This window comes from Triturus cristatus, chromosome 3_1 (assembly GCF_964204655.1).
Source record: "Triturus cristatus chromosome 3_1, aTriCri1.1, whole genome shotgun sequence".
NCBI classification, from domain to species: Eukaryota; Metazoa; Chordata; class Amphibia; order Caudata; family Salamandridae; genus Triturus; species Triturus cristatus.
Window position 1 is genome coordinate 926,453,018 of NC_140583.1, and position 25,656 is coordinate 926,478,673.

A 25,656-nucleotide genomic window follows, 5' to 3' on the forward strand; every position below is an offset into this window, starting at 1 on the left:
TTATGCCGCTGCATCACTGAAAAGTGACTCAACGGTGGAATAAGACCTTCAAAAAAAGGCCCATGATATTTACCGAGACAAACACTGTTGAATAATCGAATAGTGCATGGTGTATGAAATATATGGCATCTCAATTTCTCTACGGCTCACTTCATCTTCTGCAATTCAGAGAATCATCAGATAAAATTCAGTGCAAGATTCAATGAGTTGTGTGTAAGAATTTCAAGTTTTTTTTTAATTGACCTGCAACACTATTGACTCCAGAATATCAACTACCACTATATTGTCAGGTTAAGAATATATAGTTAATACTATATATAGTATTCTTAAATCCACATTTACTTAACTTGACAAATATTGCCAAGGTAAGAATAGTCGATATTGGTGCAGGTCACTTTTGAAAAAAGTGATACTACAGTAAGACAACCACACACACATACTGAATTCTTCTAGGAATATACTGCATACCTGTGGTTTCTCATCATTGTTCCCCTTAGGTGAGCATGTAAGATTTTAACCTATAATTATGCTGGACATGATCACAGCTAGGAAAATAGACAGTTTATAGACAGAATAGTTAGTTTCCCTTTTCACTCTGTGTTCAGCAATCCCTTCAATAAAGAACACATATTAAAATTAACTTCAACAAACTTTACATCTTACTTTATAACATATTTCTTCCCATTTACACATTTGTACACCTTGTAACTTAACATAACAATGAAAGCATATATTACACAATGTAATAGATCATAATTTCTACTATCCTTCAAATACACATGTATCACATATGTTTTCCTAATAAACCATACTTTGATCATTCATTAAGGACTTGACAGAAAAACAGCTAAAGTAACATGATTACAATTAAGCAGAAAGTACATTTGCGATGTAGAAGATGAACGAGCAGGGTTTTAAATATGGAAACAAAAATGTGATCTCTAAGTTAATAAAAAAACTTGAATATCGGTTGCAAAGAATATTTTTAAAAGTAGCAGATCCAATGTTGGCTCAACAAAGGGCTTTTAAAGTCAGCAATGGATGCAGAGGTCTTAAAATTAGAATGATGCAAAGCTAGTGCTGAGATGACAAAATGGTGCTGCACCGTAGCAAAGCCTAATAACAATCATAAACACGTTTTTACAATGACATTACCACTCTCAAAAGAGTACTTAAAGATACTGTGTCACAGTCAACAGAGGTCCTTCCGTGTTTGAGAAATTCCAGTTTAGCAGCTCCAAATTGTTTCTGCTATGTGTACTTGTTGTTATATGGGGTTTTAGATTTGAAAATGATCTTTCATGTCTAATGGTGTTTATTGAATTCATTTTTTATTTCTACCTCACCTGTAGATGCTCCCTTATTTCATTCTTAATAACATCTGTACCATAGACCAATGTCCAAACACCCACAAGCTGTATCTAGAACCAGTAGATGCCATATGTAACTGATCAAGTGGCTCTTCCAGTAAAGTTTATACTGTTAAAAGATGTTCATATAAGCTCGGGAATGGTCTGTTGATGAAACTGAATGGATACACGGTTCTTTCATGAGATAGGCATCAATATTCTGCTTTCAGGTGTATCCTAAAGGATATTCTTGCATTACATGGTGAATGACTGAAATATGATATCAGTTACCAATCTAATCATCTTTGAAAACATGACAGTTATTATCCCTGGTTCCTGGCTCATGTCTGCTAAACGTCATGCTGGGAGCAACCATGGATATAGAAAATGATTGTCTTAGTACAACATGCTATTGGAGTATCATACTAAGCTACTCTATGTCATAGCTATTGGTTACATTATATCACATGGCCATTTAATGCTCACCTTCCACCATGGTAATATATATTTCACTGAATTGGAATAAATTAACAGAATGTACCACTTGAAACCAAACAAACTAAAATAAGGGTCAAGTCATAGCCAGAGTATTCTCAATATCCCCTGCTGAGATACACATGGGATTTGATAACTTTTCCATAGCAACTAAAAAGGTGTTTGTCTGTTTTAGATTTTGGCAATCGTTAACTTATCAACAAGACATAAATCAGAAAGCTGCAACTGAGATAGAATGATGTAATTTGGTATTAAGGAAATGGAATATAGTAGCAAAGAAATATTAATATGTGATAAAAGGTCTTTGAATGCCTTTGATAGCTACAAGTCAGCAACGGAAATTGCAGCAAAGTAAGATAGATGTGATAGCACAGGAGTGTTTAAAATTGGACAAGTGATGGATCAATGCCACAATTTCAGCATCTCTGCATAGGATGCATTAAAAACACTGACTCTAGATGTGTATCACTTACACTGTCAGTGATGATCATGGAAATGTGACGTCGGCCTGGCCCTTGTGGTCAACCATTGACAACCCTCTGCTAGAACCATTTGGCTCATGGGTCTTTTAAATGCACTATGAATGAACAACACTATTCACATGGAAACAGAACAGAAGATGGATGGAATGCAGAACCAATCAAACATTCACCCCCAGTCACAGATCTGTGTTTTATCCATTGTTTATTTGCACGCCTCGCAATTCCAGTTTAGACCCAGCCATATGCAAATCAGTCTTGACCCTGCGCCCCATGGAAACAGTCCAGCCCAAACTACCATGCCAGGTCCTCCCTGGACCAGAAACAAGCATCCTGGGACCTGCTTCGGGGTTTCACTCCTCATCAGCCAGGCTAGCTTGAATCTGGGAGCGTAGCGAGCACAGGACACTATTCTTAGACATCTTTAGATCGAGGATTTTAAATAGATAAAGATAAGTGTTATTAGACATCCTAACAGCATTATGTGAGAGCTGTATCATGCCAGCAGATTGGAGACAGTCCTAATTCACAATTAATGTGTGGGGATAATGATTGCAGCCACCACATGGTGTGAAAAACACCATGAACCTGCAAGTGTGATACTGTTGACAGAATTTCAATATGTTCCCTTCAAGTTAATCATTTTCCTTTTTAGAGTTAGGATTTTACACTTCATATCACTTCTGATTTCTGGTTTTCAAATCAGAGACAAGCATGCACTCCAATGCTAATGTGAAAATTGATATTTATTGCATCCCTGAAAATGTACCTACTTATGGTGACGATCCCAATATTCCCAACACTACAGGAGCGCCCTCTTGCGTCCCCTTTGTAAATCTGAAGTGATATCTGAGGAGCCCCTGCCTTCCCTCTAGCCGTTGTAACAACTCTATAAATAAACTCCCTGAGTGCTCTCAAATCATTCAGGGTCAGATGCACTAACTGGGCTAGTGTTGCAGTGACAAGTGAGAGTGACGACTGTCAATAATGCTCCAAATCGCTATGACAGGTCAGGAAGAGTGTATTTCAAATGCTGGCAAGTATCCTTTATTATATAATAAGGAATCCAAACATGTTAATGCATTGTGATATGTAGAGTCCAGCTCACAACCTAAAATAAAAGTAAGTCCTACATTTGTTTTAATACCAACTTCTCTTGTTATGAGGCCAAATGATGTCAACGATATACTGTTCCCTATCTGGGATAGAGGTGAGTACATCACATAAATTGAAATAGGTGTTATATTTGAAGGCCTGATATTTTATAAAAACCAAAATACACAATACCTCACAGCCCAATAATCTATTCTTGTAGAAAATACCAGCATGTATATAAAAATATATTGGCAACTGCCAACTTTGAGATGCATCAGCATCATTAGTGCATACTTTCAGGCTTGTTGTGAGCACTTGGGCATATGAAATCTATCTATCTATCTATCTATCTATCTATCTATCTATCTATCTATCTATCTATCTATCTATCTATCTATCTATCTATCTATCTATCTATCTATCTATCTATCTGTCTATCTAGCTATCGAGAGAAAGAGAGAGATAATTTGTAAATGTCACAGAACCCCCGAGATGCCAATGCAGAGCCTTATTACATATATCACCCATTATGTACTTCCTATAGCACGTTTATTTTGGATTAGTTTAATTGAAAAGGCTGGTTTCTTCAAAAGTGTAACTAACAATGGGCATTGATTGGATTTAGCGTGTTTAGCTTGTGTTTACGTTGATGAATAAATTGTTGTTAAAACAAAAGACATTGTTGAGGTTCAGTAGATTTATACAATTCTCCGGCTAAATAACTAGTGATTTTCTGGACATAATTTGCATCATTTGTAGCTTTCAATAAAAAGTGTTCTTTCCAGCTCAAATGGAGGAAACTAATAATTGACAGAAAATGTACGGCATACATTGCATTACTTGCTGCATAATTTAGATAACTTTGCCAAATATTTCGGCCCTTCATTTTTGCATAGTCCTAGTAGCCCTGACAATGGTGAATTCAGCAGAGGGGTGTCCAAGCTGTCATTATGATGGTGAAATTCACATTTCCCAGTGAACCCCGAAGTATTTTCCATATTGCATGTGTTCCTGTGGGTTTCATACCACTGAAGTTTGTGCAAAATAACAACTAAGTTAAACATAGTGTGCCCATTCATCCACTTATCATAGCTCCCTCTAATTTTAGCTTCATGTTTTTCAAATTCTCAGATAAATGTTAAGGTTGCTGTTTCCACCCTGATGAGAACCTGTGAATAAAGCTGGTCCAGCTTAACAGAAACAAAATCAAATGAGTTACTTCTCACCTTAAATTATATACATTCATAACACAATGTTATCTACTCTGATTTACAATATTTTACAGTGAATCATATGAGCCTTGTACAAATATCACAGTGAAGTTTTCACACAACGAACACCTTCAGACCATGAAAAAATTAATACAGCATGTTTTTGTATTAATAGTTCTCTGGGTAAGACAGGCGAAGGAACTTGAATAGATTCCAATGAACCGAAGGCACTTTAGATACATATTTTTTTTTAACACTGTTGTACTCGTTCACCATTTTTAACAGTAGTTCATATCCAAAATATGTTTCTGTCACTACACTCCTCGAACATTTCTCATTTGGCTGCACTGCATAGTGGTGGCACAGTCTGATCGTAATTCTCCTCATTGAACAAGATAATTTCCAAATTTCCACTTCTGGTAATGATTTGATGAGTCACATTTACTTATGTGGAGAGCTCTGTGAAGATGGTCCACTTCTAGGCACAATGAGGTGTGCTCCAAAACTATATGATCCATCTGAGTTGAATGAAAAGAAACAGGAGACATTATGGTTATAGTGAATAACTCATGAGAAATCCAAAACAATCAGTAAAAATAATTTTTTACGTTAAAATTAATTTAGGAAGTTAGGGATGATTACAAAATGAATATAATAAAAGCTCAAATAGCTGCTTATTAATTCTGTTTGGGTACAAAAATACAAACACATATTTTGAGAGTCACAATACACAAACTAATATTTAACCTAATTAACAAATGTATATATATATATATATATATATATATATATATATATATATATATATATTATCTACTGGCGGTCGCCAGTAGATAGTTATAGTTAGGACCCTGTTTCCATAGGAAATCCGCAACATTCTATTTGGAATAACTTTGGCGCCGGTCGACGAATCCTCGCGAAATTTTCAAAACTAATGGGGCGCTACGCTCCGCTCTTACCCTGAAAGTCTCGGGGGGATTCGTCAAGCGGGGGCTGAGAAAAAAGGGGGGTCCCAAAACGCGTTTTCCCCATGCATTTTTCCATAGGACCTTTAGACACAGCTACAGCCCGAACGGCTGAACAGAGTTACTTGAAATTTGGCAGAGAGGTAGTCTACAGGTCAAGGAAGTGCCTTTTGTAGGTCTGGTGTAAATCTGTTCAGTAGTTCCTGAGAAAATAGCATTTAAATCAATATATATATCTGTGACAGCGCTCCGTGCGCTTACCGTGCGCTTACGGTAAGCTTACCGTACGCGTACGGTGCCGTGCGCGAGCGCGATTCTGATTGGCTGTTAGATCTTAGTAAACATTCGAATCGGTCGAAACCAGGAAGTGGCGGCCGCCATTTTCTCTCTCGCACTCTGAGGGGGGGAGGAAAAACAAAGTTGGATAACATGAAAAGGGGCAGACCTAGCCTTGGTTAGGGTGTCCCACAAGAACCCCCAAGGCCAAAAATTCAAATTTTTTTTTTTTGAAAAAACGCCGATTGCGCTTACCGTACGCGTACGGTCAAAAATAATAATAAAAAAAAAAAATATCCACATTTCCCCCACCCGTGGGCAAAAGGTGCCCGTAGAGCACCTTTTGTGCATGGCATATCGACCAATTGAACGTTTAATAGATAACCTTTCACAACGAAGCGCATAATAAGTCATCCGTGTGCGGACGGTGCGCTAAGCGCATCGTGCGTACATGGCCCATCCAGCGTAACGTGGGCACGCGGTGCGCTTAGCGCACCGCGTGGCCACCGTGCGTGCACGGCACTAACTGCGTAAAGTGGGCGCGCGGTGCGCGAAGCGCACCGCGCGCGCACGGAACGAACTGTGTGAAGTGGGCGTGCACGCCACGAACGGCGTAAAGTAACTTAGCATTTAAAAAACTGTACAAATTCACTGAAAAAACCATAGGTTTCACACACGTTATAGTTAGGAATTAGCATTTAAAAAACCTTGCAAATTCACTGAAAAAACCATAGGTTTCACACATGTTATAGTTAGCTGGACATTTCACTCGTGAAAAACCATTGAAATTCCCCCGTTATAGTTAGTGCAGGCAACTATAACTCACGCGACCGCAATCCTCTGCTGATGACATATGTGTCTTTATGAAAAAAAAATATTTGTAATATATGTATAGCTAAAATTTAATGGAAGAAGACATGGGCAAATAAGTGTCTAAATACAGTATTAGCATCAGCAGAGGATTGCGGTCGCGTGAGTTATAGTTGCCTGCACTACCTATAACGGGGGAATTTCAATGGTTTTTCACAAGTGAAATGTCCAGCTAACTATAACATGTGTGAAACCTATGGTTTTTTCAGTGAATATATTTATATATAAATATTTTTTAGATTGTTGCTTTTGTCACTTTTTTCAGAATCTCATTGCTGGAACTTAGCCAGAAGACCCTCGGTCATTATTGTGGCAGTATTCCTCTGCCCAGCCTCTGCATGAAAGCAGGACTGAAAAGGTCCCAGTGGGTATTGTTTAGATCCATACGACTCTGCACAGACAGTCAATGTAAAGGGGAGTTGAAACATTGTGGCATGTAGCGCTGTTTGCAGTGGGATGAGGCTTCTTCTTGCCTCTTTCTCAGTGACATCTCATAACACACAGCCCTGTGAAGGCACTGTTCCCATGCACATGACTGACCTAGATAGTGTAGAACACCAAGAGACTTGGTCCTAAGACAAGCCACTTGCCTACTTCAGCACCACAGCAACAACAACATGACAATTGTTACTCTTTACTGTAGGGGAAGCAGCCAAGGTGTTTGATGGAGTTAGACTTTTTAGGCTAGTCTAGGGGTATTGTAGTGAGGGTGGAATTGGTTGGTGTTGAGAGTCTGATGTTTCAATGAAGGAGTAACGCACAATTGTCTCTTTTTCACAAAAACTACATTTGCTAAATTTACCTTTAAAATAATCTTCACACCCACCCTTCTCTGCCCACTTAGGAGCCTGACTCAGATGGAATATGGAAAAATGCTCAAAATTTGCGAACAGGAATATGCATGGAAAGCTGTGCCAGGAACCAGTTTCCTTCTGTAATACTTGTAAGGTCATGTGACATTCACAAGAGGACCCTATTCCCACTGTAACAAGTTCTCCATAGCTCAGCACTCTGTACAGTGGGAATAGGATCCCTTGCGTAAGTGCACATTTTTTAATCCATGGGGAATATATAACCCCTCCCCTCCAAATCTAAAGGCGATCCATTTCCAAACCCATCCTGTAAAAAAATTAAAAATCCAACTGTTCCGTGAGTGGAAATGGGAACGAGAGAAGTTTGTGAATGTCCAAATCTTTAAATGTTATTGGGTGGTTGCAAGCTTCCAAGGCTAACAGTACCTTTGGAATGTCCATTTACCATGATCTTAGTGGGATTTCTTGGGGTGGAGAACTCTCCTATCATGGTGAATATCTTTGCTCAATGAAAATAGGCCTACACTTGCCAGGAATCCCGTTAAGAATTCCTTGAAGGCACAAAAAATTACATTAGTTGGTTAATTTACGTTTATGGGCAAATTTACCTTTGTGAGTACGGCTACCTCGACGGTACAATATTTTAGCAGTTGATGTTCGTACGAAGGTAATTATATATCTCTATAACTTCTATTTCTCATTCCGACTTTCCAAACTTCTCCTGACAGTATTTACTTTGGTAATATTCACCTCCTTCTACCTACCAAGTGCCTGATTTAGAGCTTGGTTGACGGGTTACTCCCATAGCATGTAATGGAATTTGTATTTTGGCAGACGTATATCCGTCACCTTTGTGATGGGGTAACCTGTCTGTTGAGATCTAAATCAGGCTCCAAAACATTAGCTCACATAACAAATGATTGAGGCCTTTGGGTGCCAAGGCCAAGAGGTCTCTATACATTTCACAGACAGTTGAAGACAATGTCACTATTCTGAAACTGTGTGAACATTCGATTTTACAAAAATGGTTACTGTGATGAACAGGGTATATACTCACCAGCAGCGACTGAGAGGTTACCAAAGACTTATGAAGCCATTTAATGATGTTGCTTGAATTAGCACAATGGAACAGGCCAAGACTATCGGCTCCATGCCTCGGTGCTAAGCAGATGTCTCCCTGTTTAATCCGTCTTAACCAAGTATAGTTGAACTGTTGATGCTGTTAAAAAAAACAAGAAAACAGTGAAGCTGGTTTGCTGCTTGAGTTCGCTATGTGTCTGTGTAATGCATTTTATTTGTGCAACTGATTTAACTATTTACTGAGCTACACTATATTTGCCTACATAGCATTGCCGGCCATATCAATTTCAGTGTCAGATTAATGGTATTTTGAAGAAGATCCTTTCTTGCACTGATAAAAAAATAAACAAGCATTGGTAAACCCCATATATCTGTCAGTTGTCAGCTGTTTGGCTTTGTCAATACTTTTCTGTGATGGTTTTACAAAAGTTTATTGCTGAGGAAGCTGCTGGATCTCGTCACTCTAAAAAAATAAAATAGAAACAGTAGCTAAGAGCAGACACATGCTTTGCCATATTGCCATTGTGATCCCTGGCACTCATGAGAGCTACTGTGTGTGGATGTGCTCCTCGTGAAAAGGCAATATGACATAATTTACAATTAAATTAGTCATCTGCTGAAGTAGGTGACCCATTGTCCCATGCTGTATGCTATAGTGGGCGGAAGAAAAATGTGAATGACATAACAACAAACCATTGGATGAAGAGGGCTGTCATAAAGTAAACTACACACACATACACATCCACACACACACACACAAGCCCACACATATTTTTTTAGTAAAATCAAAAGCCTTTAGCTTACACCAGAACCAAAAATATAGTCTGATTTTTAAACAAAGTGTCACGTTTATGCATTACAAATCATTCATTAAATCAGTAAAATAAAAATGCACAACAAAACTGTTTCAATTCGGTACACCAAGTTTTAAAGAATAACTGGGCATCAGTATTAAAAAAGGTTTAACCACAATGGAGTATGAATATAACATAGAGTTATATTACCCACTGAGGTCTAAGACGATACAATATTCTCGACAGTATTCAGAGGCTGTCCAGGCTAATTGAACCAGTTTTATTTTAAACTGATTAATAGATAAGCTATTGGTACGCACACTATTCATCAGGGTAGGACTGGCCTAAAGGCCAATCTGGGAATGCTTGAAGGGCTGGTCTGACAGATCAGTGTATGGGCTGTTTTTTTGGCTATTTGTGGGCCTGTTTATGGTGATGGGGGCGGGGTTTTACTGTTGAATCCTCTGCTATTACTACAAACATTGCGTGCAGCGTGTACAAATGCATGCAGTCTTCCATGTTGTTAGACCTGACAGCCTTAGGGTGGTCGTCCCCCAAACCTTTTGCCTTCCTGCCTCCACTTTGGCTGAATTTTGCTTCTGTTGGCCTTAGGACTTTGCGCACTGTACCACTTCTAACCAGTGCTAAATTGCTTGAGCTCACTACCCTAAACATGGTTTGATTGGCATATCCACAACTGGCATATTTAATTGACTTATAAGTCCATAGTGGTGTGCACTACCTGTGCCCAGAGCATGTACATTAAATGTTGCTAGCGGGCCTGCAGCACTGATTGTGCCATTCACTTAATTAGCACTTTAAACATGTCTCAGTCCTGCCATTGCAGAGCCTTTGTGTTTAGTTTTAAGCTGCCATGTCAACCTAGCCAGTTAATTCTCCTGCAAGACCCAAACCTTCCCTTTTTTAAACATATACGTCAACCCTAGGGTAGGACTTGGAGAGCCAGAGGGCAGAGTGCAATGTGTATAAAAAGCAGGACATGTAGTATTAATTTAAAAATGGGAAGATATAACTGGATCAAGTTTGGTGTCTCTGGAACTCAAATGTAAAATCCAGCTTATGGTGAAGTCAGATTTTAAATTGCAATTCTGAAAATGCCACTTTTAGAAAGTTTGCATTTTCTTACTGTAGCAATGTGGTGCCTCCTGTCGGTCTCGGGTCAGATGTCTGGGGTTTGTGACAGCTGTATTTTGCGTATTTCCCCAAGACAGCCACACACAACAGGAGCTTAGGTTTGACTTGATAAGCCATCCTGGTAGTGTGGGAGGGAGGAGTTGGACCAAGTCTCACTTACACCTGAATAGGTGGTGTCCTATCCCCACGCAGAGGGCCTCAAACCCCTCTGTAGTGAGTCTGGAGCCAGGGCAGGACATCTGTGCACTTCAAAGACTGGTATTTTAAGTCTCCCCACTTCAAAGGCACTTCTGGGTACTTGCACTAGACCTCAGACACCACCACTTCAGTACACTTCTGGACCTGTGGATACTCTGCCAGGAAGAAGAACTGCTTGCTGCTGAAGGACAGCCACTCTGCTGGACTACTGCTCTGGATGAACTGCTGCCCTGCTGTGATGACTTGCTGCCTGCTGCCCTCTGTGCCTGGGTGAGAAGGACTGGGCCTGCATTTCTTGAACGCAAAAGCCAGAGTGATTCCAAGGGCTAGTTGGCTGGCCTCTTGATCTAAAGCCTTAGGGACATAACAGGCATCGAGCAACCTTGCACCTCCAGCTGGATTCTGCCGTTTGTGAGTCTACCCTGCCAAGTGATGCAACACCAGTCCTGGAACCTAGGAAGTGGGCCTGAGGCATAATAGCAGAACTGACACATCTTCTCTGCTGAGCATTGCATCCTCTAGCCAAACTGACACAACTCCTCGGCTGAGTGGCACATCCTCAAGCAGAAGATCCAACACATTGCTGCTGTTGCGTATATTGGGCATGGTACAGAAGGTGCACATTTCCCTCAAGTCTTTGTAACTGGCACATCACCGATGGCGCAGTGCATTTCTGACAATGACTCCCAGCCACCACATCACTGCTTCGCGGCTCATAGGAACTTATGTATCACCTAGTCAACGCCTGGACTTCACATCACAAGCCCCCGTCTACAGGATCCTCAGCTATGATGCAACAGGATCTCGAACTGCAGCCTCACTGCATCTCGGAAACAACGCATCACTTCGGCTGCACGAAGTTTCTTCGCCTCGGATCCACAGAATACTCTGCAACCAGGATTTAAGGTACTTTGTTCAGTGGGCCTAACCTTGTCCCTGTAGGCGGCCCATGCTCTATCGCGGTTGGTCTGAACTTGTGACTGGGTCCCGGTCCAGCTCAACCAGATATCCCTTGTTGGCACTCTGAGCTTTTAGGCGCTATTTTAACCTAAAACATTGAAATTCAATGTCTTCAGCTTCCCTGATTGGATTTTGTCATTTTGGTCTTGTTTTATTTATTAAAATATAATCTATTTTTCTAACATGGTGTGGGAATCTTTTGGGGTGTTTTCACTGTTTTTACAGCTTGAGGTGTTGCACAATACTTTACACTTTGCCTCTAAGTTTAGCCTGACTGATCTGTGCCAAGCTACCAAAGGGTTTGCCACTGAATTCAAGCTAGCCTGGCTGATGACAGTTGATTAGCCAGAAACCGGTTCCAGGATGCTTGTTTCCGGTCCAGGGAAGACATGGCTTGGCAGTTCAGGCTGGACTGTTCCCATGAGGCACAGGGTCAGACTGATTTGCATATGGCCATGTCTGAACTGGGGTGGCGGAGAGAGCTAAAGAATGATGATGGATTAAACCCAGATCAGTTGACTGGGGGTGAGTGCTTGCAATGTTCAACACTCCGTCCATCGTCCCCTTTGGTTTTGCTTTGTTCGCCCTAAGTTGGCAGGGTATGCCCAGGCGTGGGTCCCTTGCTCACTTTGCCACTGTATCCAAGCTAGCCTGGCTGATGACGGCTGATTAGCCAGAAACCGGTCCCAGGATGCTTGTTTCTGGTCCAGGGAAGACATGGCTTGACAGTTCGGGCTGGACTGTTCCCATGAGGCACAGCATCAGACTGATTTGCATATGGCCATGTCTGAACTGGGGCGGCGGAGTGAGTTAAAGAATCATGATGGATTAAACCCAGATCAGTTGACTGGGGGTGAGTGCTTGCAATGTTCATCACTCCGTCCATCATCCCCTTTGGTTTTGCTAAACTACCAAAGGGTGAGCACAGGTTAAATTAGGGTGTGCCTGCCTCTTACCCTGACTAGGATTGTGGTTGCTGGATGACAAGGGCACATACTCCAGTGAACCAGTAACCCACTTTCTAACACATACCTTGCAAAACACCTATGCAGCTTGTATTTTCAAGTTTAAAACCACGCTCCACAATACAATAGGTATTGCTTTGGAAAACTTTGAACTATTGGTATTGTAAATGACATTGGCTTTTACTATTATAAAAGGCATTGCCATTTACAATGCCAAATTCTCAAAAACTTGCAATTGCGAGACCTATTGTATTGTAAAAGCTTGTTCAATGTGGCTTCCGGGCCAAGGCATTAACAGTGGACAACATCCTAGTGTTATACTTCCTGTGACATCAAACCGTCCAAAAGAATAAATTACCTATCTTCTGCCTCTTCATCGATTACAGCGCAGCATTTGATAGGGTTGACCGGCCAATCCTTTGGAAGAAGCTTAATGCTTGGGGTATACCCCCAATGCTGATAAGAGCTGTAATCTCATCATACACCGAGACATGGGTTTGAGTGAAAACTGGGCTCAGCGTGGTTAGTCATACAATCAACAATAATCGAGGCCTAAAGAAGGGCTGAGCTCCCCCGCTGTTTAATCTATACACTGCTGCCTTAGGGAAATCTTTGAAGTCTGGCTGTCTGGTTCCTCCCAAGCAAAGAAACACCAATCTGCAAATAATACGGTATGCGAACAATATTGTGATAATGGATCACACCAAAACTGGTATACAATGAGCATTAAACACACTGAACACATTTAACATGGCCAACTATCCCGAGGTAAATCAGGACAAAACAAAAGTCTTATTCTTTGGGAGATATCAGAACAAAAATAATGTGACCTGACACTTGGAAAGGAAGACAATTAGTACAATGAGGAAGTACAATTACCTGGGTGTGAGGTTCAGCTGAAACAGCACTCCAGTGGCACAAGGGAGAGCTCTCAAAAAGAAAGGTGCCACCATTACGTATGGGGTTGGTCAATCAAATCTACTATTAAGTAGCCCCTAGGCAGCCCCTATCCTAAGGATAATGAAGGCGAAAATTCTTCCATAGTTACAACATGGCCACCAAACTTACACTGGGGCTCTAGACTCTGCCTTGGAGCAAATTCATTGCAGTTCTTATAGAAAAATCTTCCAACAGCCACGATATGCATGTGGCTTAAGGTTAAGGCTTTGAATTGGGCCTAGTGAATTAATCATTAGATTCCAAAGCCTCCATGCTGAACTTTTATATAAGGACAAGGAAGGCCCCAACAAATTCACCAAAGGGCCACCTGAAATTCATATTTGAAGCTCCAGGTAATCATTGGTTCAACCAAGTATGGAGTGCTATTGCGTCCCTCCAGATTAATGAAGCAGCCCTCCAAGTCGGGAACATACCATACAGGATATGGCTTTTGAGCTACTGCAGCTTTTATTAAAAAAAAACTGACAGGTATTGAACTTTTTCCAATATTTGTTTGCAAATGAATATCTAACATGTGTTTGATGTATTTAATTATACATCAGAGGTTTTATTTTCATTCTTCATGCTTGCAAACATGCTCGCTCTTTCACATGAAAGAGGTGCACACCATGGTTTTAAGTGGTTTGTGGGAAAGGTGATGGTGTGGCGATGTATTATATTGAATAAAGTACCTCGTGGTGCACAAGATAAGTATCTCGGAGTCCTTCGGCCTAGTTCCTCTATCTGGTTATAGAACTCCACGGTGACTTGCAATATCCTGATAATGTACGGCAGTGGGTACTTTATACCTTATATCTTGTGCAGACATATTAATTTATGATATGATAAACTGTTACATAATCTCCAAATACAGATCTGACCCATTCAGTGCTATTTTATGTGGAAGATTGCATAGATATGAGGAAATGTTTGTCCTTTCAAGAACCCAAGTGAAATGTTTAAGATGCATTTATTTGCTGATTTGTTTTTCTTGCATACCACGCATCTTCTGACATTCAGAGCCGCCTTCCAATATATACAGTACTTGTATCTCGAGTCAGTGGGGCTTATTCACAGAGATATTTTGGAGTAAGTAAAGTAGTACTCCTGTAGTAGCCTTTGATATACTCCTATATGCCTTTGTGAATTAATTCCAAAACATCCAAAGCTGGACTGAAATGGGAATATACAGGGAATATTCATATACAGTATGAACAAATGGAAAGAACTAAGTCCTCTGTACACTTTTACTAACAGGTAGTTGGACATTGTGAAGCAGATTGACAAAGGCAATTGCAAGTACATAAAAGACTCCTCCTGATAGTACTAGTTTGCGTACTCATAAATGCTTTTGTCAATCAACCCAATAGTCAATGGAGGTATGCATGGCACTGGACAGTAGTAAAATCTTACTAAAAATTGAACAAGTAATTCTTTAGGAATCTGTTTGCTATATGTAGATAATAAAATGATTAATTTCTTTTTTTAGACAAGATTTGTTTATGTCAGTATTACTATGTAGTGATCCTTACATATCGCAAATCTAGGTTGAGAGTAATAGAGCATTAGCAGTGGATAAGAGCAATTCAGGATCAGCTGGCAATTAAGAAGGCATGCCACCTGTGAAGGGATACAGTGATCTATAGAAATATGGGTCTTCAGCAGTTTAGATTAGATGAGGGTCAACAATTATCGATAGGAACGTATACAGATATTGAAAATTATAAGGAAGATGAACATGGTGTCCCCCTGCATAAAGTAGTTAGGTGGTGCTATTGCAAAGATCTCAAGTTGTCCTATATCAGCTGTGAGATACTCCTGTTTTTCTGATGTGTTTTAGTATCTTTAGTATTATTTGAACCCAGGACAAGTTTGCTGTTGTTCTGGTGCAGGTGTATCGGGTGTGGAGGGTGATCGAGAATCTTCCTGAATGAAAGGTTTTGTCCCAGGAATGTGAATAATCAGACAAACCTAGGAATGCTGGTTTCTTTTCCATGTGCTATTCCCTTATTTTTGGAACAAATATGAGCATGCTGAAAATAATGTCAGCAGGAGGGCCAATCGGATTTTGCATTTTAGGGTGGCAAATTATGCGGCCAAAAAAGGCAACATTTGCAGCCCAAAACTTCAGATTATGTGGTATTTTTGCAGTGGGCAAACAATGTGCCTGCCACAAAAATACTAAAGGTCTGTGCTCTGTCACTTCTGGAGACTGTGCTATGTCACAGTCTGTAATGATGCAAAATCTACAGCAGCACAGTGCTTGGAACCAGAGGGTGTCTAATGCCGAAGAGAGTACAACACAATATGAATGCTTCTCTTTTTGGCATTAGATAACCTGTGTGTGCAGGACAGTTTGGTTGGGGGGGGAGAAGCTGGGGTTGAGGGTATATAAAAAAATAAGAAAAAAGAGAAGAGATGGGGAGGTTTGGGGTTAATAGGAGACAAGAGGGGGTGATGGAGAGGAGTGCAGTGGGGTGCAGGAGAGCCTTTCAATGGCCTGCAGAGTCCATAGGGGTATAGAAACGTGTGAGGTGGCTGCAGGCTAATCAAACAGAAGGGGGCTCAGCATTTCAAAGGCAGGCAACAGAGGAAGCTAACACCTCTGCTACTTACTGACATGTTGCTCACCCTCCTTTTACTGGCTCATCAAAACACAGAGCCAGTAAAGAGAGAGTGAACACCATGGTTTTGTTTTTTTAAGCATATTTTGTAGACAATTTTGTTGAAATCATGGGATGTTTACAAAAGTGCCGAATTTGCGATTTGTTGGCAAATTGAAAAATTACAATATCCTGGGGGTCTGAATGGGGGATTGGAATTCAGGGAGATTGGGGGCGAATGTGGGAGTTTTGGCTGCTTCCTCTGTGCTGTGCTGTGACAGGTGAAGGGGAGTTGCATACAACAATTGGCCAAAGGCTTTTCTATCTTGAGAGGCGGGGGAAGAAGGGTGGAAGAATGGCCCAGGGAAGTACTGGGCCTGCTTGCAGGGATCGTAGTCTGCTCTGCATGTGTTGGGTTGGGTGGGGGCCCAGTCTGCCTCAGGTCACAGCCTCTACCGATGGGTTTGCATGTGTTGGGTGTGTACTCACTCTGAGGCCTGCTGCTTTAAGGATGAGAGGAGTAAGGAGGCCTGTCTGTGGGGAGTTTTGCATGCTCTTCCAGGTGCTGCAAGGGTCAAGAAGCTCCTTACCTCAGTCCCTGCAGTGGTCAATGCGCACCAGGTAAAGGTGGGCTCAGAATTAGTGGGTCTAGCATTTACAGACCTTGGATTACTGTGTCCAGAATGTGTGGACTCTGTAATTCCAGATCCAGAGACACCAGCCCACTCAAAATGGTATGCGGTGGAATTCCACCCAGAGTTTCCACTCCAAGGGGAATACTGCCACGTCTAAAGGGGGCCCATGTGTCTACATTTATGTTTGGCAACTTCAAACAGTACTGACTTTACAGACAACAGCACATTGCACTCATGGACTTGTAGTTTCACTTTTAACATTATAATAACAGGTTTAAAAATCGCAGCACTTAGGCTGTTGATATGGCACATTGTTTGAGGTCACTTTGCATATATATACAGTGTAACACATATAAAACAAGATCATCAGTCACAGTGAAATTTGCCCTTATTCCCTTACTGCGCGTATGAGTTTTACCTCACGCTAAACTAAACTAAATGAGATCCCTGCTGGTAGTGTGATGACGGTACATAATCAGGATACCACTATTACAACTAGGAACTTTGATTTAACCAGTTGATTAATATATCAAGCAAGACACCTTAAGCTATCCAATAACAGGCAAAAGAATACAAATTAACAAATCTGGACTGGAAATGTTACTCATTTCATACACAAAACAAGTTGACAGTTTTGTCCACCCTGTGCATATCACCCCCATTCTAACCGACATCAGGTGAGGGCCCTATGTTACAGGATCAGGGGAGTCCAGTGACTGGGCAGCAGGAAGAGGTAACCTAGGTTCCAGAGGCACTAGAAGTCCTGTAATCCTCTATGCAGTTTCCACTATAAGAAACAGAATGCAAAGCTAGCTCTAGGACTGGATAGGCTACTGGATCATCTACTCCTGCCTGATATTGGCCAATCTAAGAGGTCTGCTTGTGGCTCACTTGTGCTGCCTTACCAGTGCTGCTGTGATAACACCTGTACCTCAGGAGTCTTTCTTCAGCTCCTCAGCTCCCCCTTGCAGGTGGCATAATTGGGCTGACCTATCACTTGGGCTGAGGCTAATCTAGCATACCCTAGGTGTGCATCAAATTCAGAAAAAACATGGATTATTCACTGGGCCTTCAACATTTAAGAAACCCCTTTCGTCAAACAGAAACTGCAACATACCTTCTTATTACTTCTGATGGCTATACATTCACTGTTCTATCAGCAGAATTGTAGAAGAATTGGAAATATTTTACAGCGTCAAGAGGTCAAACCCCTTCACAAGCTTAATAATAATTACATACATATTAAAATCTGAATAAAACACATCAGTGAACACATCTTAATGGCCTGCAAATTACGATTTTTGAGATAGAAATGAAGAGGTTTAAACATCTTACCTCATTGGCAGCACTACAGGTTTCGAAAAAGAGTGTTGAGTTTTTAATAGCAAGGCATTTTCCCAAACCTATATTTTCAAACTGAAAGAAACCAAGATATTTTGTTAGAGCCATATTTCTTTTTACAATGACACAATGCATATTGGGACATGGTAACTAGCAGGAGCACAGTAAACCTTCTTCTTCATCAGCTGGAGCAAGGAGCTACTTGTACACCACCTGAGGCTGCCAAAATACTCTGGGCTATAAACCCATTGGAGATTGGCACGGTCAGCCTCATCTTAACGACTTTTGGGGCCCCAGGCAAGACATAGTTTGCAGTCGACTATTTTGATCAATGATATTACACATTTTCTTCTACTTCAAGCAGGTGTGATACCAAATAATATTACATTTTAGAAATGTGGTCACACAAAAATAGGTGAAATATGTCTTGCCCAGGGCCCTATAAATCCTTAGGATGACCATGGCTATAGAGTGAAAGAGTAAAAGGTACTGGTAGGCAGAAAGTGGGAGAGAGGCAGTGATAGAAAAATAGAAAGAGGCAAGATTGAGAAAGAAATATCACTTCATAGGGGATTCCTTTGAAGTAGGGACCACAGCAATTTCCCAATTTAAGAAACCTAAAATATCTCTGGTCAAGATTAAGTGAAAAGAAAGCACCGGCCTGGTTCTCACGTAGCAGAGACACGGAGCGTCTTTACTTTTTGGGGGTTGGGAGCTGTAGTCCACATGCCTAATGTTGTTGCGGACAGCAGGCCAGTTTTGGTGTACAATTCACGGGGAGCCTGCCAGGCCATTATAGACACTGTCACCAGTCTCAAATCTTTCACCTATAAATCACTGATTTCAGGTCTGATAGTTTGATTTGTTTATTGGAAGCAAAACAAGACTATAACCCCCAGAATGCATTGGACTAACACAAAAAAGTCCAGGCCTGGAAACAAGTGGGCAGTTTACTAACTTTTGGCACAATGCAGCACAGCAACTAAAGTTGTGCCTACGCACACACCTTTCCACCATGGTGTAAGGATGTGTGAGTTTGTCAAACACAGGTTTTGTATACTGGAAGTGGAATCTAAAATGCTTTTAGATGTATTTTGTGTGTGTGTGAGGGTGTTGTTATGCGACAGCCTGTGTATATATGAGCATGTATTCCTGTATGTATGTGTGAGCCTGTGTGTGCATGTGTGAGTGACAGGTAGTGAGTGAAAATTAATAAGAAAGGGCATCAGTAAGTGAGTATGAGTTGGACAGAAAGAGTGAGAATGAGAGATTGAGAGACAAAGGGACTGCCCATGAGTGAGAGTGAGCAAATAATAATAAATAAGAATGAGTGAGTCAGTGTTATAGAGGGTGCTGGAGTGTGAGAAATATTGAGTGTGAGAGAGAATGAGTACCCACTGAACCTCATGTTGAAGATTTGCACAGTTCAATCCCTTGACATCTTTAAGGAGGAGATAGCACTACTGCACAGGACCATGGGGAGAGGTTGCTGAGAAAGTTGCAGGCTACATCCATTAAAACATGCACCTTCCTCTATTGGGTCTGTTGCATGGATTCTCTTATTGTTTTTTTAATCTATTGAACCTTTGAATTTGCATGCTTCGTGTTTCACCACAATTTCTCTTCTTTATTCTCTTTACTCTGCTCGCTCACTGGTGTTTGCTGACCACTTGATAACATTCACGCTCCTCTGTTAAAACACTGCAGGCAACTTTAAAATAGGCACCTCCCTTACGAGGGTTGCTGTTTGGGCTACAAATTGTGTGTTTTATTTAAATTGCATTTGTTGTCCGCACTCGCATTTTTCCACTGTTCTCCACCCTTTTATAATGTGGATGCCTTTATATCCTTTCGATTAGGACTGGTTGCATGGTGATTGTCTTTTAGTCGGGTCACTGCTGTCCTCTATCCTGGCTCAATCATGCTTTTCATTACTCTTGTGTGTTGCTTTGCTTTCCTAATGTTTATAGGGTTTAACTTGTCTTTATGGGCAAAAATGGCAACTAGTAGTTTGTCTTCTTGCTGTTGCCCATCCTATATTTTTACCTGGCTCTTTTAGTACTGTGTTCCCTTTGACACACTTGTTTATGCTATGTAGATCATGTCTAAACTTGCATTTTGAGTTTAAATCGTATATGTATTGACCACCTTGATTGTTTTTTTATGGATTTTATAAGGCTGCACTCTCATTTTTGTTTATGCTATGTACACTATGTCTAGACTCGCACCTTGTGTTTGAATTTTATATGTATTGACCCCCCTATTGTCTTTTTTATGGATTTTTATAAGGCGGCACTTGCACTTTTATACTGTTCCCCCCCCCCCTGCAAAAAGTATGGTGCAGGTTTACCACTTTGTATGGGACAGTTTGCTAGGGGGCTGTTTTAAAGTCAGGCAAACGCCACCCCCTACCCTGCTCCATATATAACATCGGAAGGGGTTACATGGGAGAGGAAATTCTGTTCCTCAGTCGCTTTGTATAAATGAAATAGGCAGTGGTGTGTTTAATTCTGGTGAATAATCTCTGGTTATGGTTGTTTAGGGTTTAAACTATTTTTTGATTGATTGAGTGATTGATTGAGTGAGAATGAGTGTGACTGATAGTGACAGTAGCTGTGAGTGAGAATGATTGAGTCAGAGTGAATGACAATAAGAGTGAATGCAATTGAGTGTAAGAATGAGTGAGTGAGCATCAGAATGAGAGTGTGAATGAGTGAAAGGGAAGTGACGATAAAAGTCGGTGCAAAAGAGTGAGTGAGTGCAAGTGAGTGAGAATAAATGAGAGTGAGTGTGAGTGAGTGTGAATGAGTGTGAGTCAGTGAACATAAGTGAGCATGAGTGAGAATATGATATTATATTTGGCAGTCTGCAGTTGGCCTTGGCATACAGAAGGCAATACTCATCGCATTGCGGTACCCTTGGCAAAATACAGGTGTTGGTATACTCGGTGTAATTCATAATATGACAGGCACGTGTGACAAAATACTGTCACTGCCACTCTGGAGATAATTCTTGGAAAAAGGGAGAACAAGCATGCTGTGGGGGGATTTGAGGGGTGGCTACTATGGCCCAATTCTGGCCCTGACTAGAGGTAATTTGTGACCCAAGGTATACGGACTGCACTAATGGTAAAATTCTGCCACTGGCATAGTGTATGCAATTTTTAGCCTAATGGAGCATTACATATGGAAAGCACCCATGACAAAATGCTGGCCCCGGTAAAATGGAGGTAATTTGCGACATGCAGGGACACTGTTAGACCTGGCATCCTTGGGTTGGTTCTCCCATAACCTTTTGCCCTCAACCCTTATGTTTTGCTGACTTTATTTTTGCTGAATCAGGACTCTGTGCACTGTACCACTTTACCACTGCTAACCAATACTAAAGTGCTTGTGGTCTCTCCTTAAAACATGGTAGAATTTGCATATCCCCAATTGGCCTATTTATTTTACTTATAAATATCTAGTAAAGTGCCCAGGACCTGTTAATAAATTCTACTAGGGGGCCTACAACACTGGTTATGCTACCCACCTAAGTAGCCTTTAAAACATGCCCCAGGCTCGCCATCGCATGCTTTGGGTGCAGTTTTTTTTAAACTGCCATTTTGACCTGGCAAAATAAAACATTTGCCAGCCCTAGACCTTCCTTTTTAATTCACATATGTCATCCGTAGGGTAGACCCCGAACAGCCTAGAGTGCAGGATGTAGTGTATTTAAAAAGTAGGGTGTGCACTTTTGAATTTTACATGTCCTGGTAGTGAAAAACTCTTTGTTTTTCACTACTACAATGCCATAGGATAACATTAGAGTTATCTTACTACATTTAATAAGCTGTAACTTCCAATTGGGAGCAGGTAGACAGGTCGAGTTTGGTTTTTAAAGAATTGCAATTAAAATCCCTCTTTAATGGTAAAGTCGGATTTTTAGTCACAATTCCGAAAATGTCCCTTTAGGAAAGTTTATATTGTGATGGGGAGCGATCCTGTTGAGGTAGTAAGGGACAGGATCAGTCAATATAAAGTATGCACAAGAGACCCCTTACACCAAGGAATTGTTGGGAAACAACCTTTACAATGTATAATTTAAAATGCAAGTCATTACAACGATGCGTTGTTACATCGCATGCCATTACAACGTAGGGGGTGGAAGGTGTTCAATCCAACACCTTCCCTACAGTTGCACACACTGGAGTTGGAATAGTAGTTATATTATTCCAAATTCCAGCACCCCCCCTACCGCAAGTTGTTGTAACGACTTGCGTTGTTATGGCATGCGATGTAACAACGCATCATTGTAATAAACAGTGCTATTTGGATTTGTCAACTGTTTTCGAAGGCTGCATAATTATTTTATGCCTATCAATACCAACCTTTGTTGAAAATCTTATTACGCTTACTATTTATTCATATCCTCTCACTAACATGCTGGCATAACATATAAATAATGAAATTCCAAATGACACTGAATGCTCAAATTGAGGAAGAAAGGAAAAATGAAATGATACACTCTAATGTACCAAAACGATTTTTGGGGGATTTCTCTGTCCCCAGAATTGTATTAATAAACTAAATACAAGAAAGACAAAAAATATCACATATATGATAACTTAAGATCACATGGGTTGGTTTTGATATTTATTATGTTATGTCAGCATGTGTGGTATACTAATGAGAGGATATGTATAAATAATAAGTGGAATTTTTTTTCCAACAAATATTGGTATTGAGAAGCGCATAATAATTATGCAGCCTTCAACAACAGTTGACAAATCCATGGTGCAAGGGGTCCCTTGTGCATATCTTTCAGAAAGTTGGCATTTTCTTGTCCTAACCACAGGATGCCTGCACTCTGTTTCATGGTCACATAAATAGGTGCACCTGCTGTGTATTATTCACAGATAGTGAGACAAAGGGAAGATAGGTGTTGGCAGGATGAGCCACTCTGAGTTAACAAGGGGGAGAAGCTGTCACTTAACACACTTGCAATGAGAGGTGGGGCGTCCTTTGAGCCCCTGCCAGTCGCACAGCTATATGCGCCATCGTGGCGATCCAATAGTTAATCCGTTTTGATCAATGTTAATCGCGTTAATCCTTGTCAACCTGCGCTTTAAACATCCTTTCAAGGTGCACTTATTTGTCGAGCCACACACGGGGTAGTTTGCCAATTTCCCAAGTTTCTAGTGTTCCAACCGTGCCCATCCGGACCTCATGAAAGAACATGACCAATGCAAAAATTCATCCAAGGCAGTGTTTTATTGAATTAAACCCAATGCATTTCAGGCAATCAGGTGCCCTTCATCAGGGGTCACTGTGAATAACAATAAAAACAACAATATTCAACATTACCATTTAAAGAGCGTCAATAATCAGCATTACCATTTGAAAAAACATTTCTAAATTTTGCTTAAAATTAACTTGTACATATGCGTTTCTCCAAATGCCAAATTGTAATCCACCCCTCTTTTGTTTCCCACTCTGCCTCTCTCAGACAGTGCTATTAGACATCCATCGTGCATCTTACAAGCCTATTTAATGACTGCTACTTTCCGTAGTTACTCGAAACCTATTAAACAATCGACTTTCCAATGTTGTCTCCAACTAACACTCAATTTACACTTCCAGCGCTCCCCCCAATGACCTGCTCCCTCCTCCTCATCCTCCTTTCATCACCCTCCTTTCACCAGACCGAGTTATCTCCCCTATTCCGTTGATCATGACACTTCTCATTCTACTTTCGATTTTGTACATGCAAAATACTCCTATCTCCTTAAACCAAACTATTTCAGGTTTCCCTGACTTTTCCTCTTAACACTGTTACAATTCTTTAACCAATCCTCCCACCATAACTCAATCTTCAACCCCACGTTTACCCTTTAGTTGTAATAAATAACCCTTCTCTTCCCATACCTGCCGTGAGCGTTTTAAAACCATCCGGTCTCCTCTCCGTTACCAGCCAATTGTTTGTTCTGCAACACTCCCTTATTTAACCACGTGTGTGTTTTCTTAAAGCTCCCTGATAGGCTAATTACAAACCCTTTCCCGCCATCAGTGCAGTATTCAAACCTACTTCCTAATGTAAACAACTCCATCACCCATAATGCAGTGGACGGGTCCTAGTTCCGACAGAGCTAACATCAGCACATTGTTCCTTCGCCCATGGAAAACAAATAATGTAAAAAGTGTACAGTATAGTGGTCAACAACTCGTAATGTCAATTATTCGTGTGAATATCAAATGCTATAATGAATTGTTTTTATGTTGTAGTTTATGCAAAACCATTTCTTCCTCAATGTAAGCACCGACTTGCATGATGAATCAAGATGTTTCGCCGTGTGTGGTTCCATGCACAGTTCTCTCACTCTCCTTTTATATCCAAGGATTAACGCGATTAACATTGATCAAATCGGATTAACTATTGGATCGCCACGATGGCGCATATAGCTGTGCGACTGGCAGGGGCTCAAAGGACGCCCCACCTCTCATTGCATAAATCAACCTGGTGCCATTTGGGCAAGGCACTATTCACCAGTCTGCACGCACTTGTTGCACAAGGAATTAAATTTGGATGAAGTGTAGAAAAAGGTGTGCATCCCTTCCCCCTACAATTGTTCACTTAACACACTTGCACATCACAAACACTCTGCCTGAGCACTCTCACAAGGGGTTTATCATTAGTGTTTTGTGACCCCAGACAAGCTGGGCCCATGGCAGAGAGGAAAGGGAATGCCTGACACTTCAGGGTGTGCAATCCTGTAGAAGCTTCCTCCATTTCTGAATGGTTGCCAGGTATAAATATTGGACCTCAGACTCCCACTCGTTAGTACACTTCTTGACCTGTTGACTCTGCTAGGAAAAAAGACTGCAATTTTGTTGGACTGCTGTTCTGAAGGACACATGTCCCCCTGTGCTGCCCTGCTGCCTTCTTGCCTGGGTGAGGAGGACTGAACCTGAATCTCTGAACTCAGGACCCCAGAGTGACTCAATGGGCTAGTCTGGCTCGCCTCCTGATCAGAACCCTCAGGGAGATAACAGGCTTACAACAACCTTGGTCCCAGTACCTCAACTCTGCCATCTGTGAGTCCTGGCCTATCAAGTGGTCCCATCACAGTCCTGGACCGCTGGAAGTGGGTCTGAGGGTGCTCAGCTAGCCCATCTGTGGAACCAGCAGAACAGATGCATCGTCTCCGTGGTGTAGCGCACCTTCAGCCGAACCAGCGCATCGCCTCAGCTGCTAGACACAGGCGTGGTGCGTCCATTGGGGCGTGGGGGCGTAGCCCCCCCGCCCCCGGAACCCAGAACGCTGCTCTGCCCGCAGCTCCCTCCTCGTAAATGTCAGTCAGCATGACATCGGACCGTGGGCGGTCCGGCGTCATGTTGACTGACATGCATTGTCAGACCCCAGGGAAAGGCAGCACAAATGCGCATGAGTGGGCAT

General features: G+C 41.3%; 1 protein-coding gene across 1 annotated transcript in view; it reads right to left on the bottom strand.

Moving 5' to 3' along the window:
- Nucleotides 1-641: 641 nt before the first annotated feature.
- GALNT5 (polypeptide N-acetylgalactosaminyltransferase 5) overlaps nt 642-25,656 on the bottom strand; it is a 207,211-nt gene continuing 182,196 nt past the window's right edge. The window contains exons 8-10 of the mRNA XM_085645516.1: nt 18,217-18,297; nt 8,610-8,771; nt 642-5,147 (exon numbers count right to left, since the gene is read on the bottom strand). Coding sequence (XP_085501642.1) covers nt 5,013-5,147; nt 8,610-8,771; nt 18,217-18,297 — 378 coding nt within the window. The 3' untranslated portion in view covers nt 642-5,012. The remainder of the gene's footprint in view (nt 5,148-8,609; nt 8,772-18,216; nt 18,298-25,656) is intronic.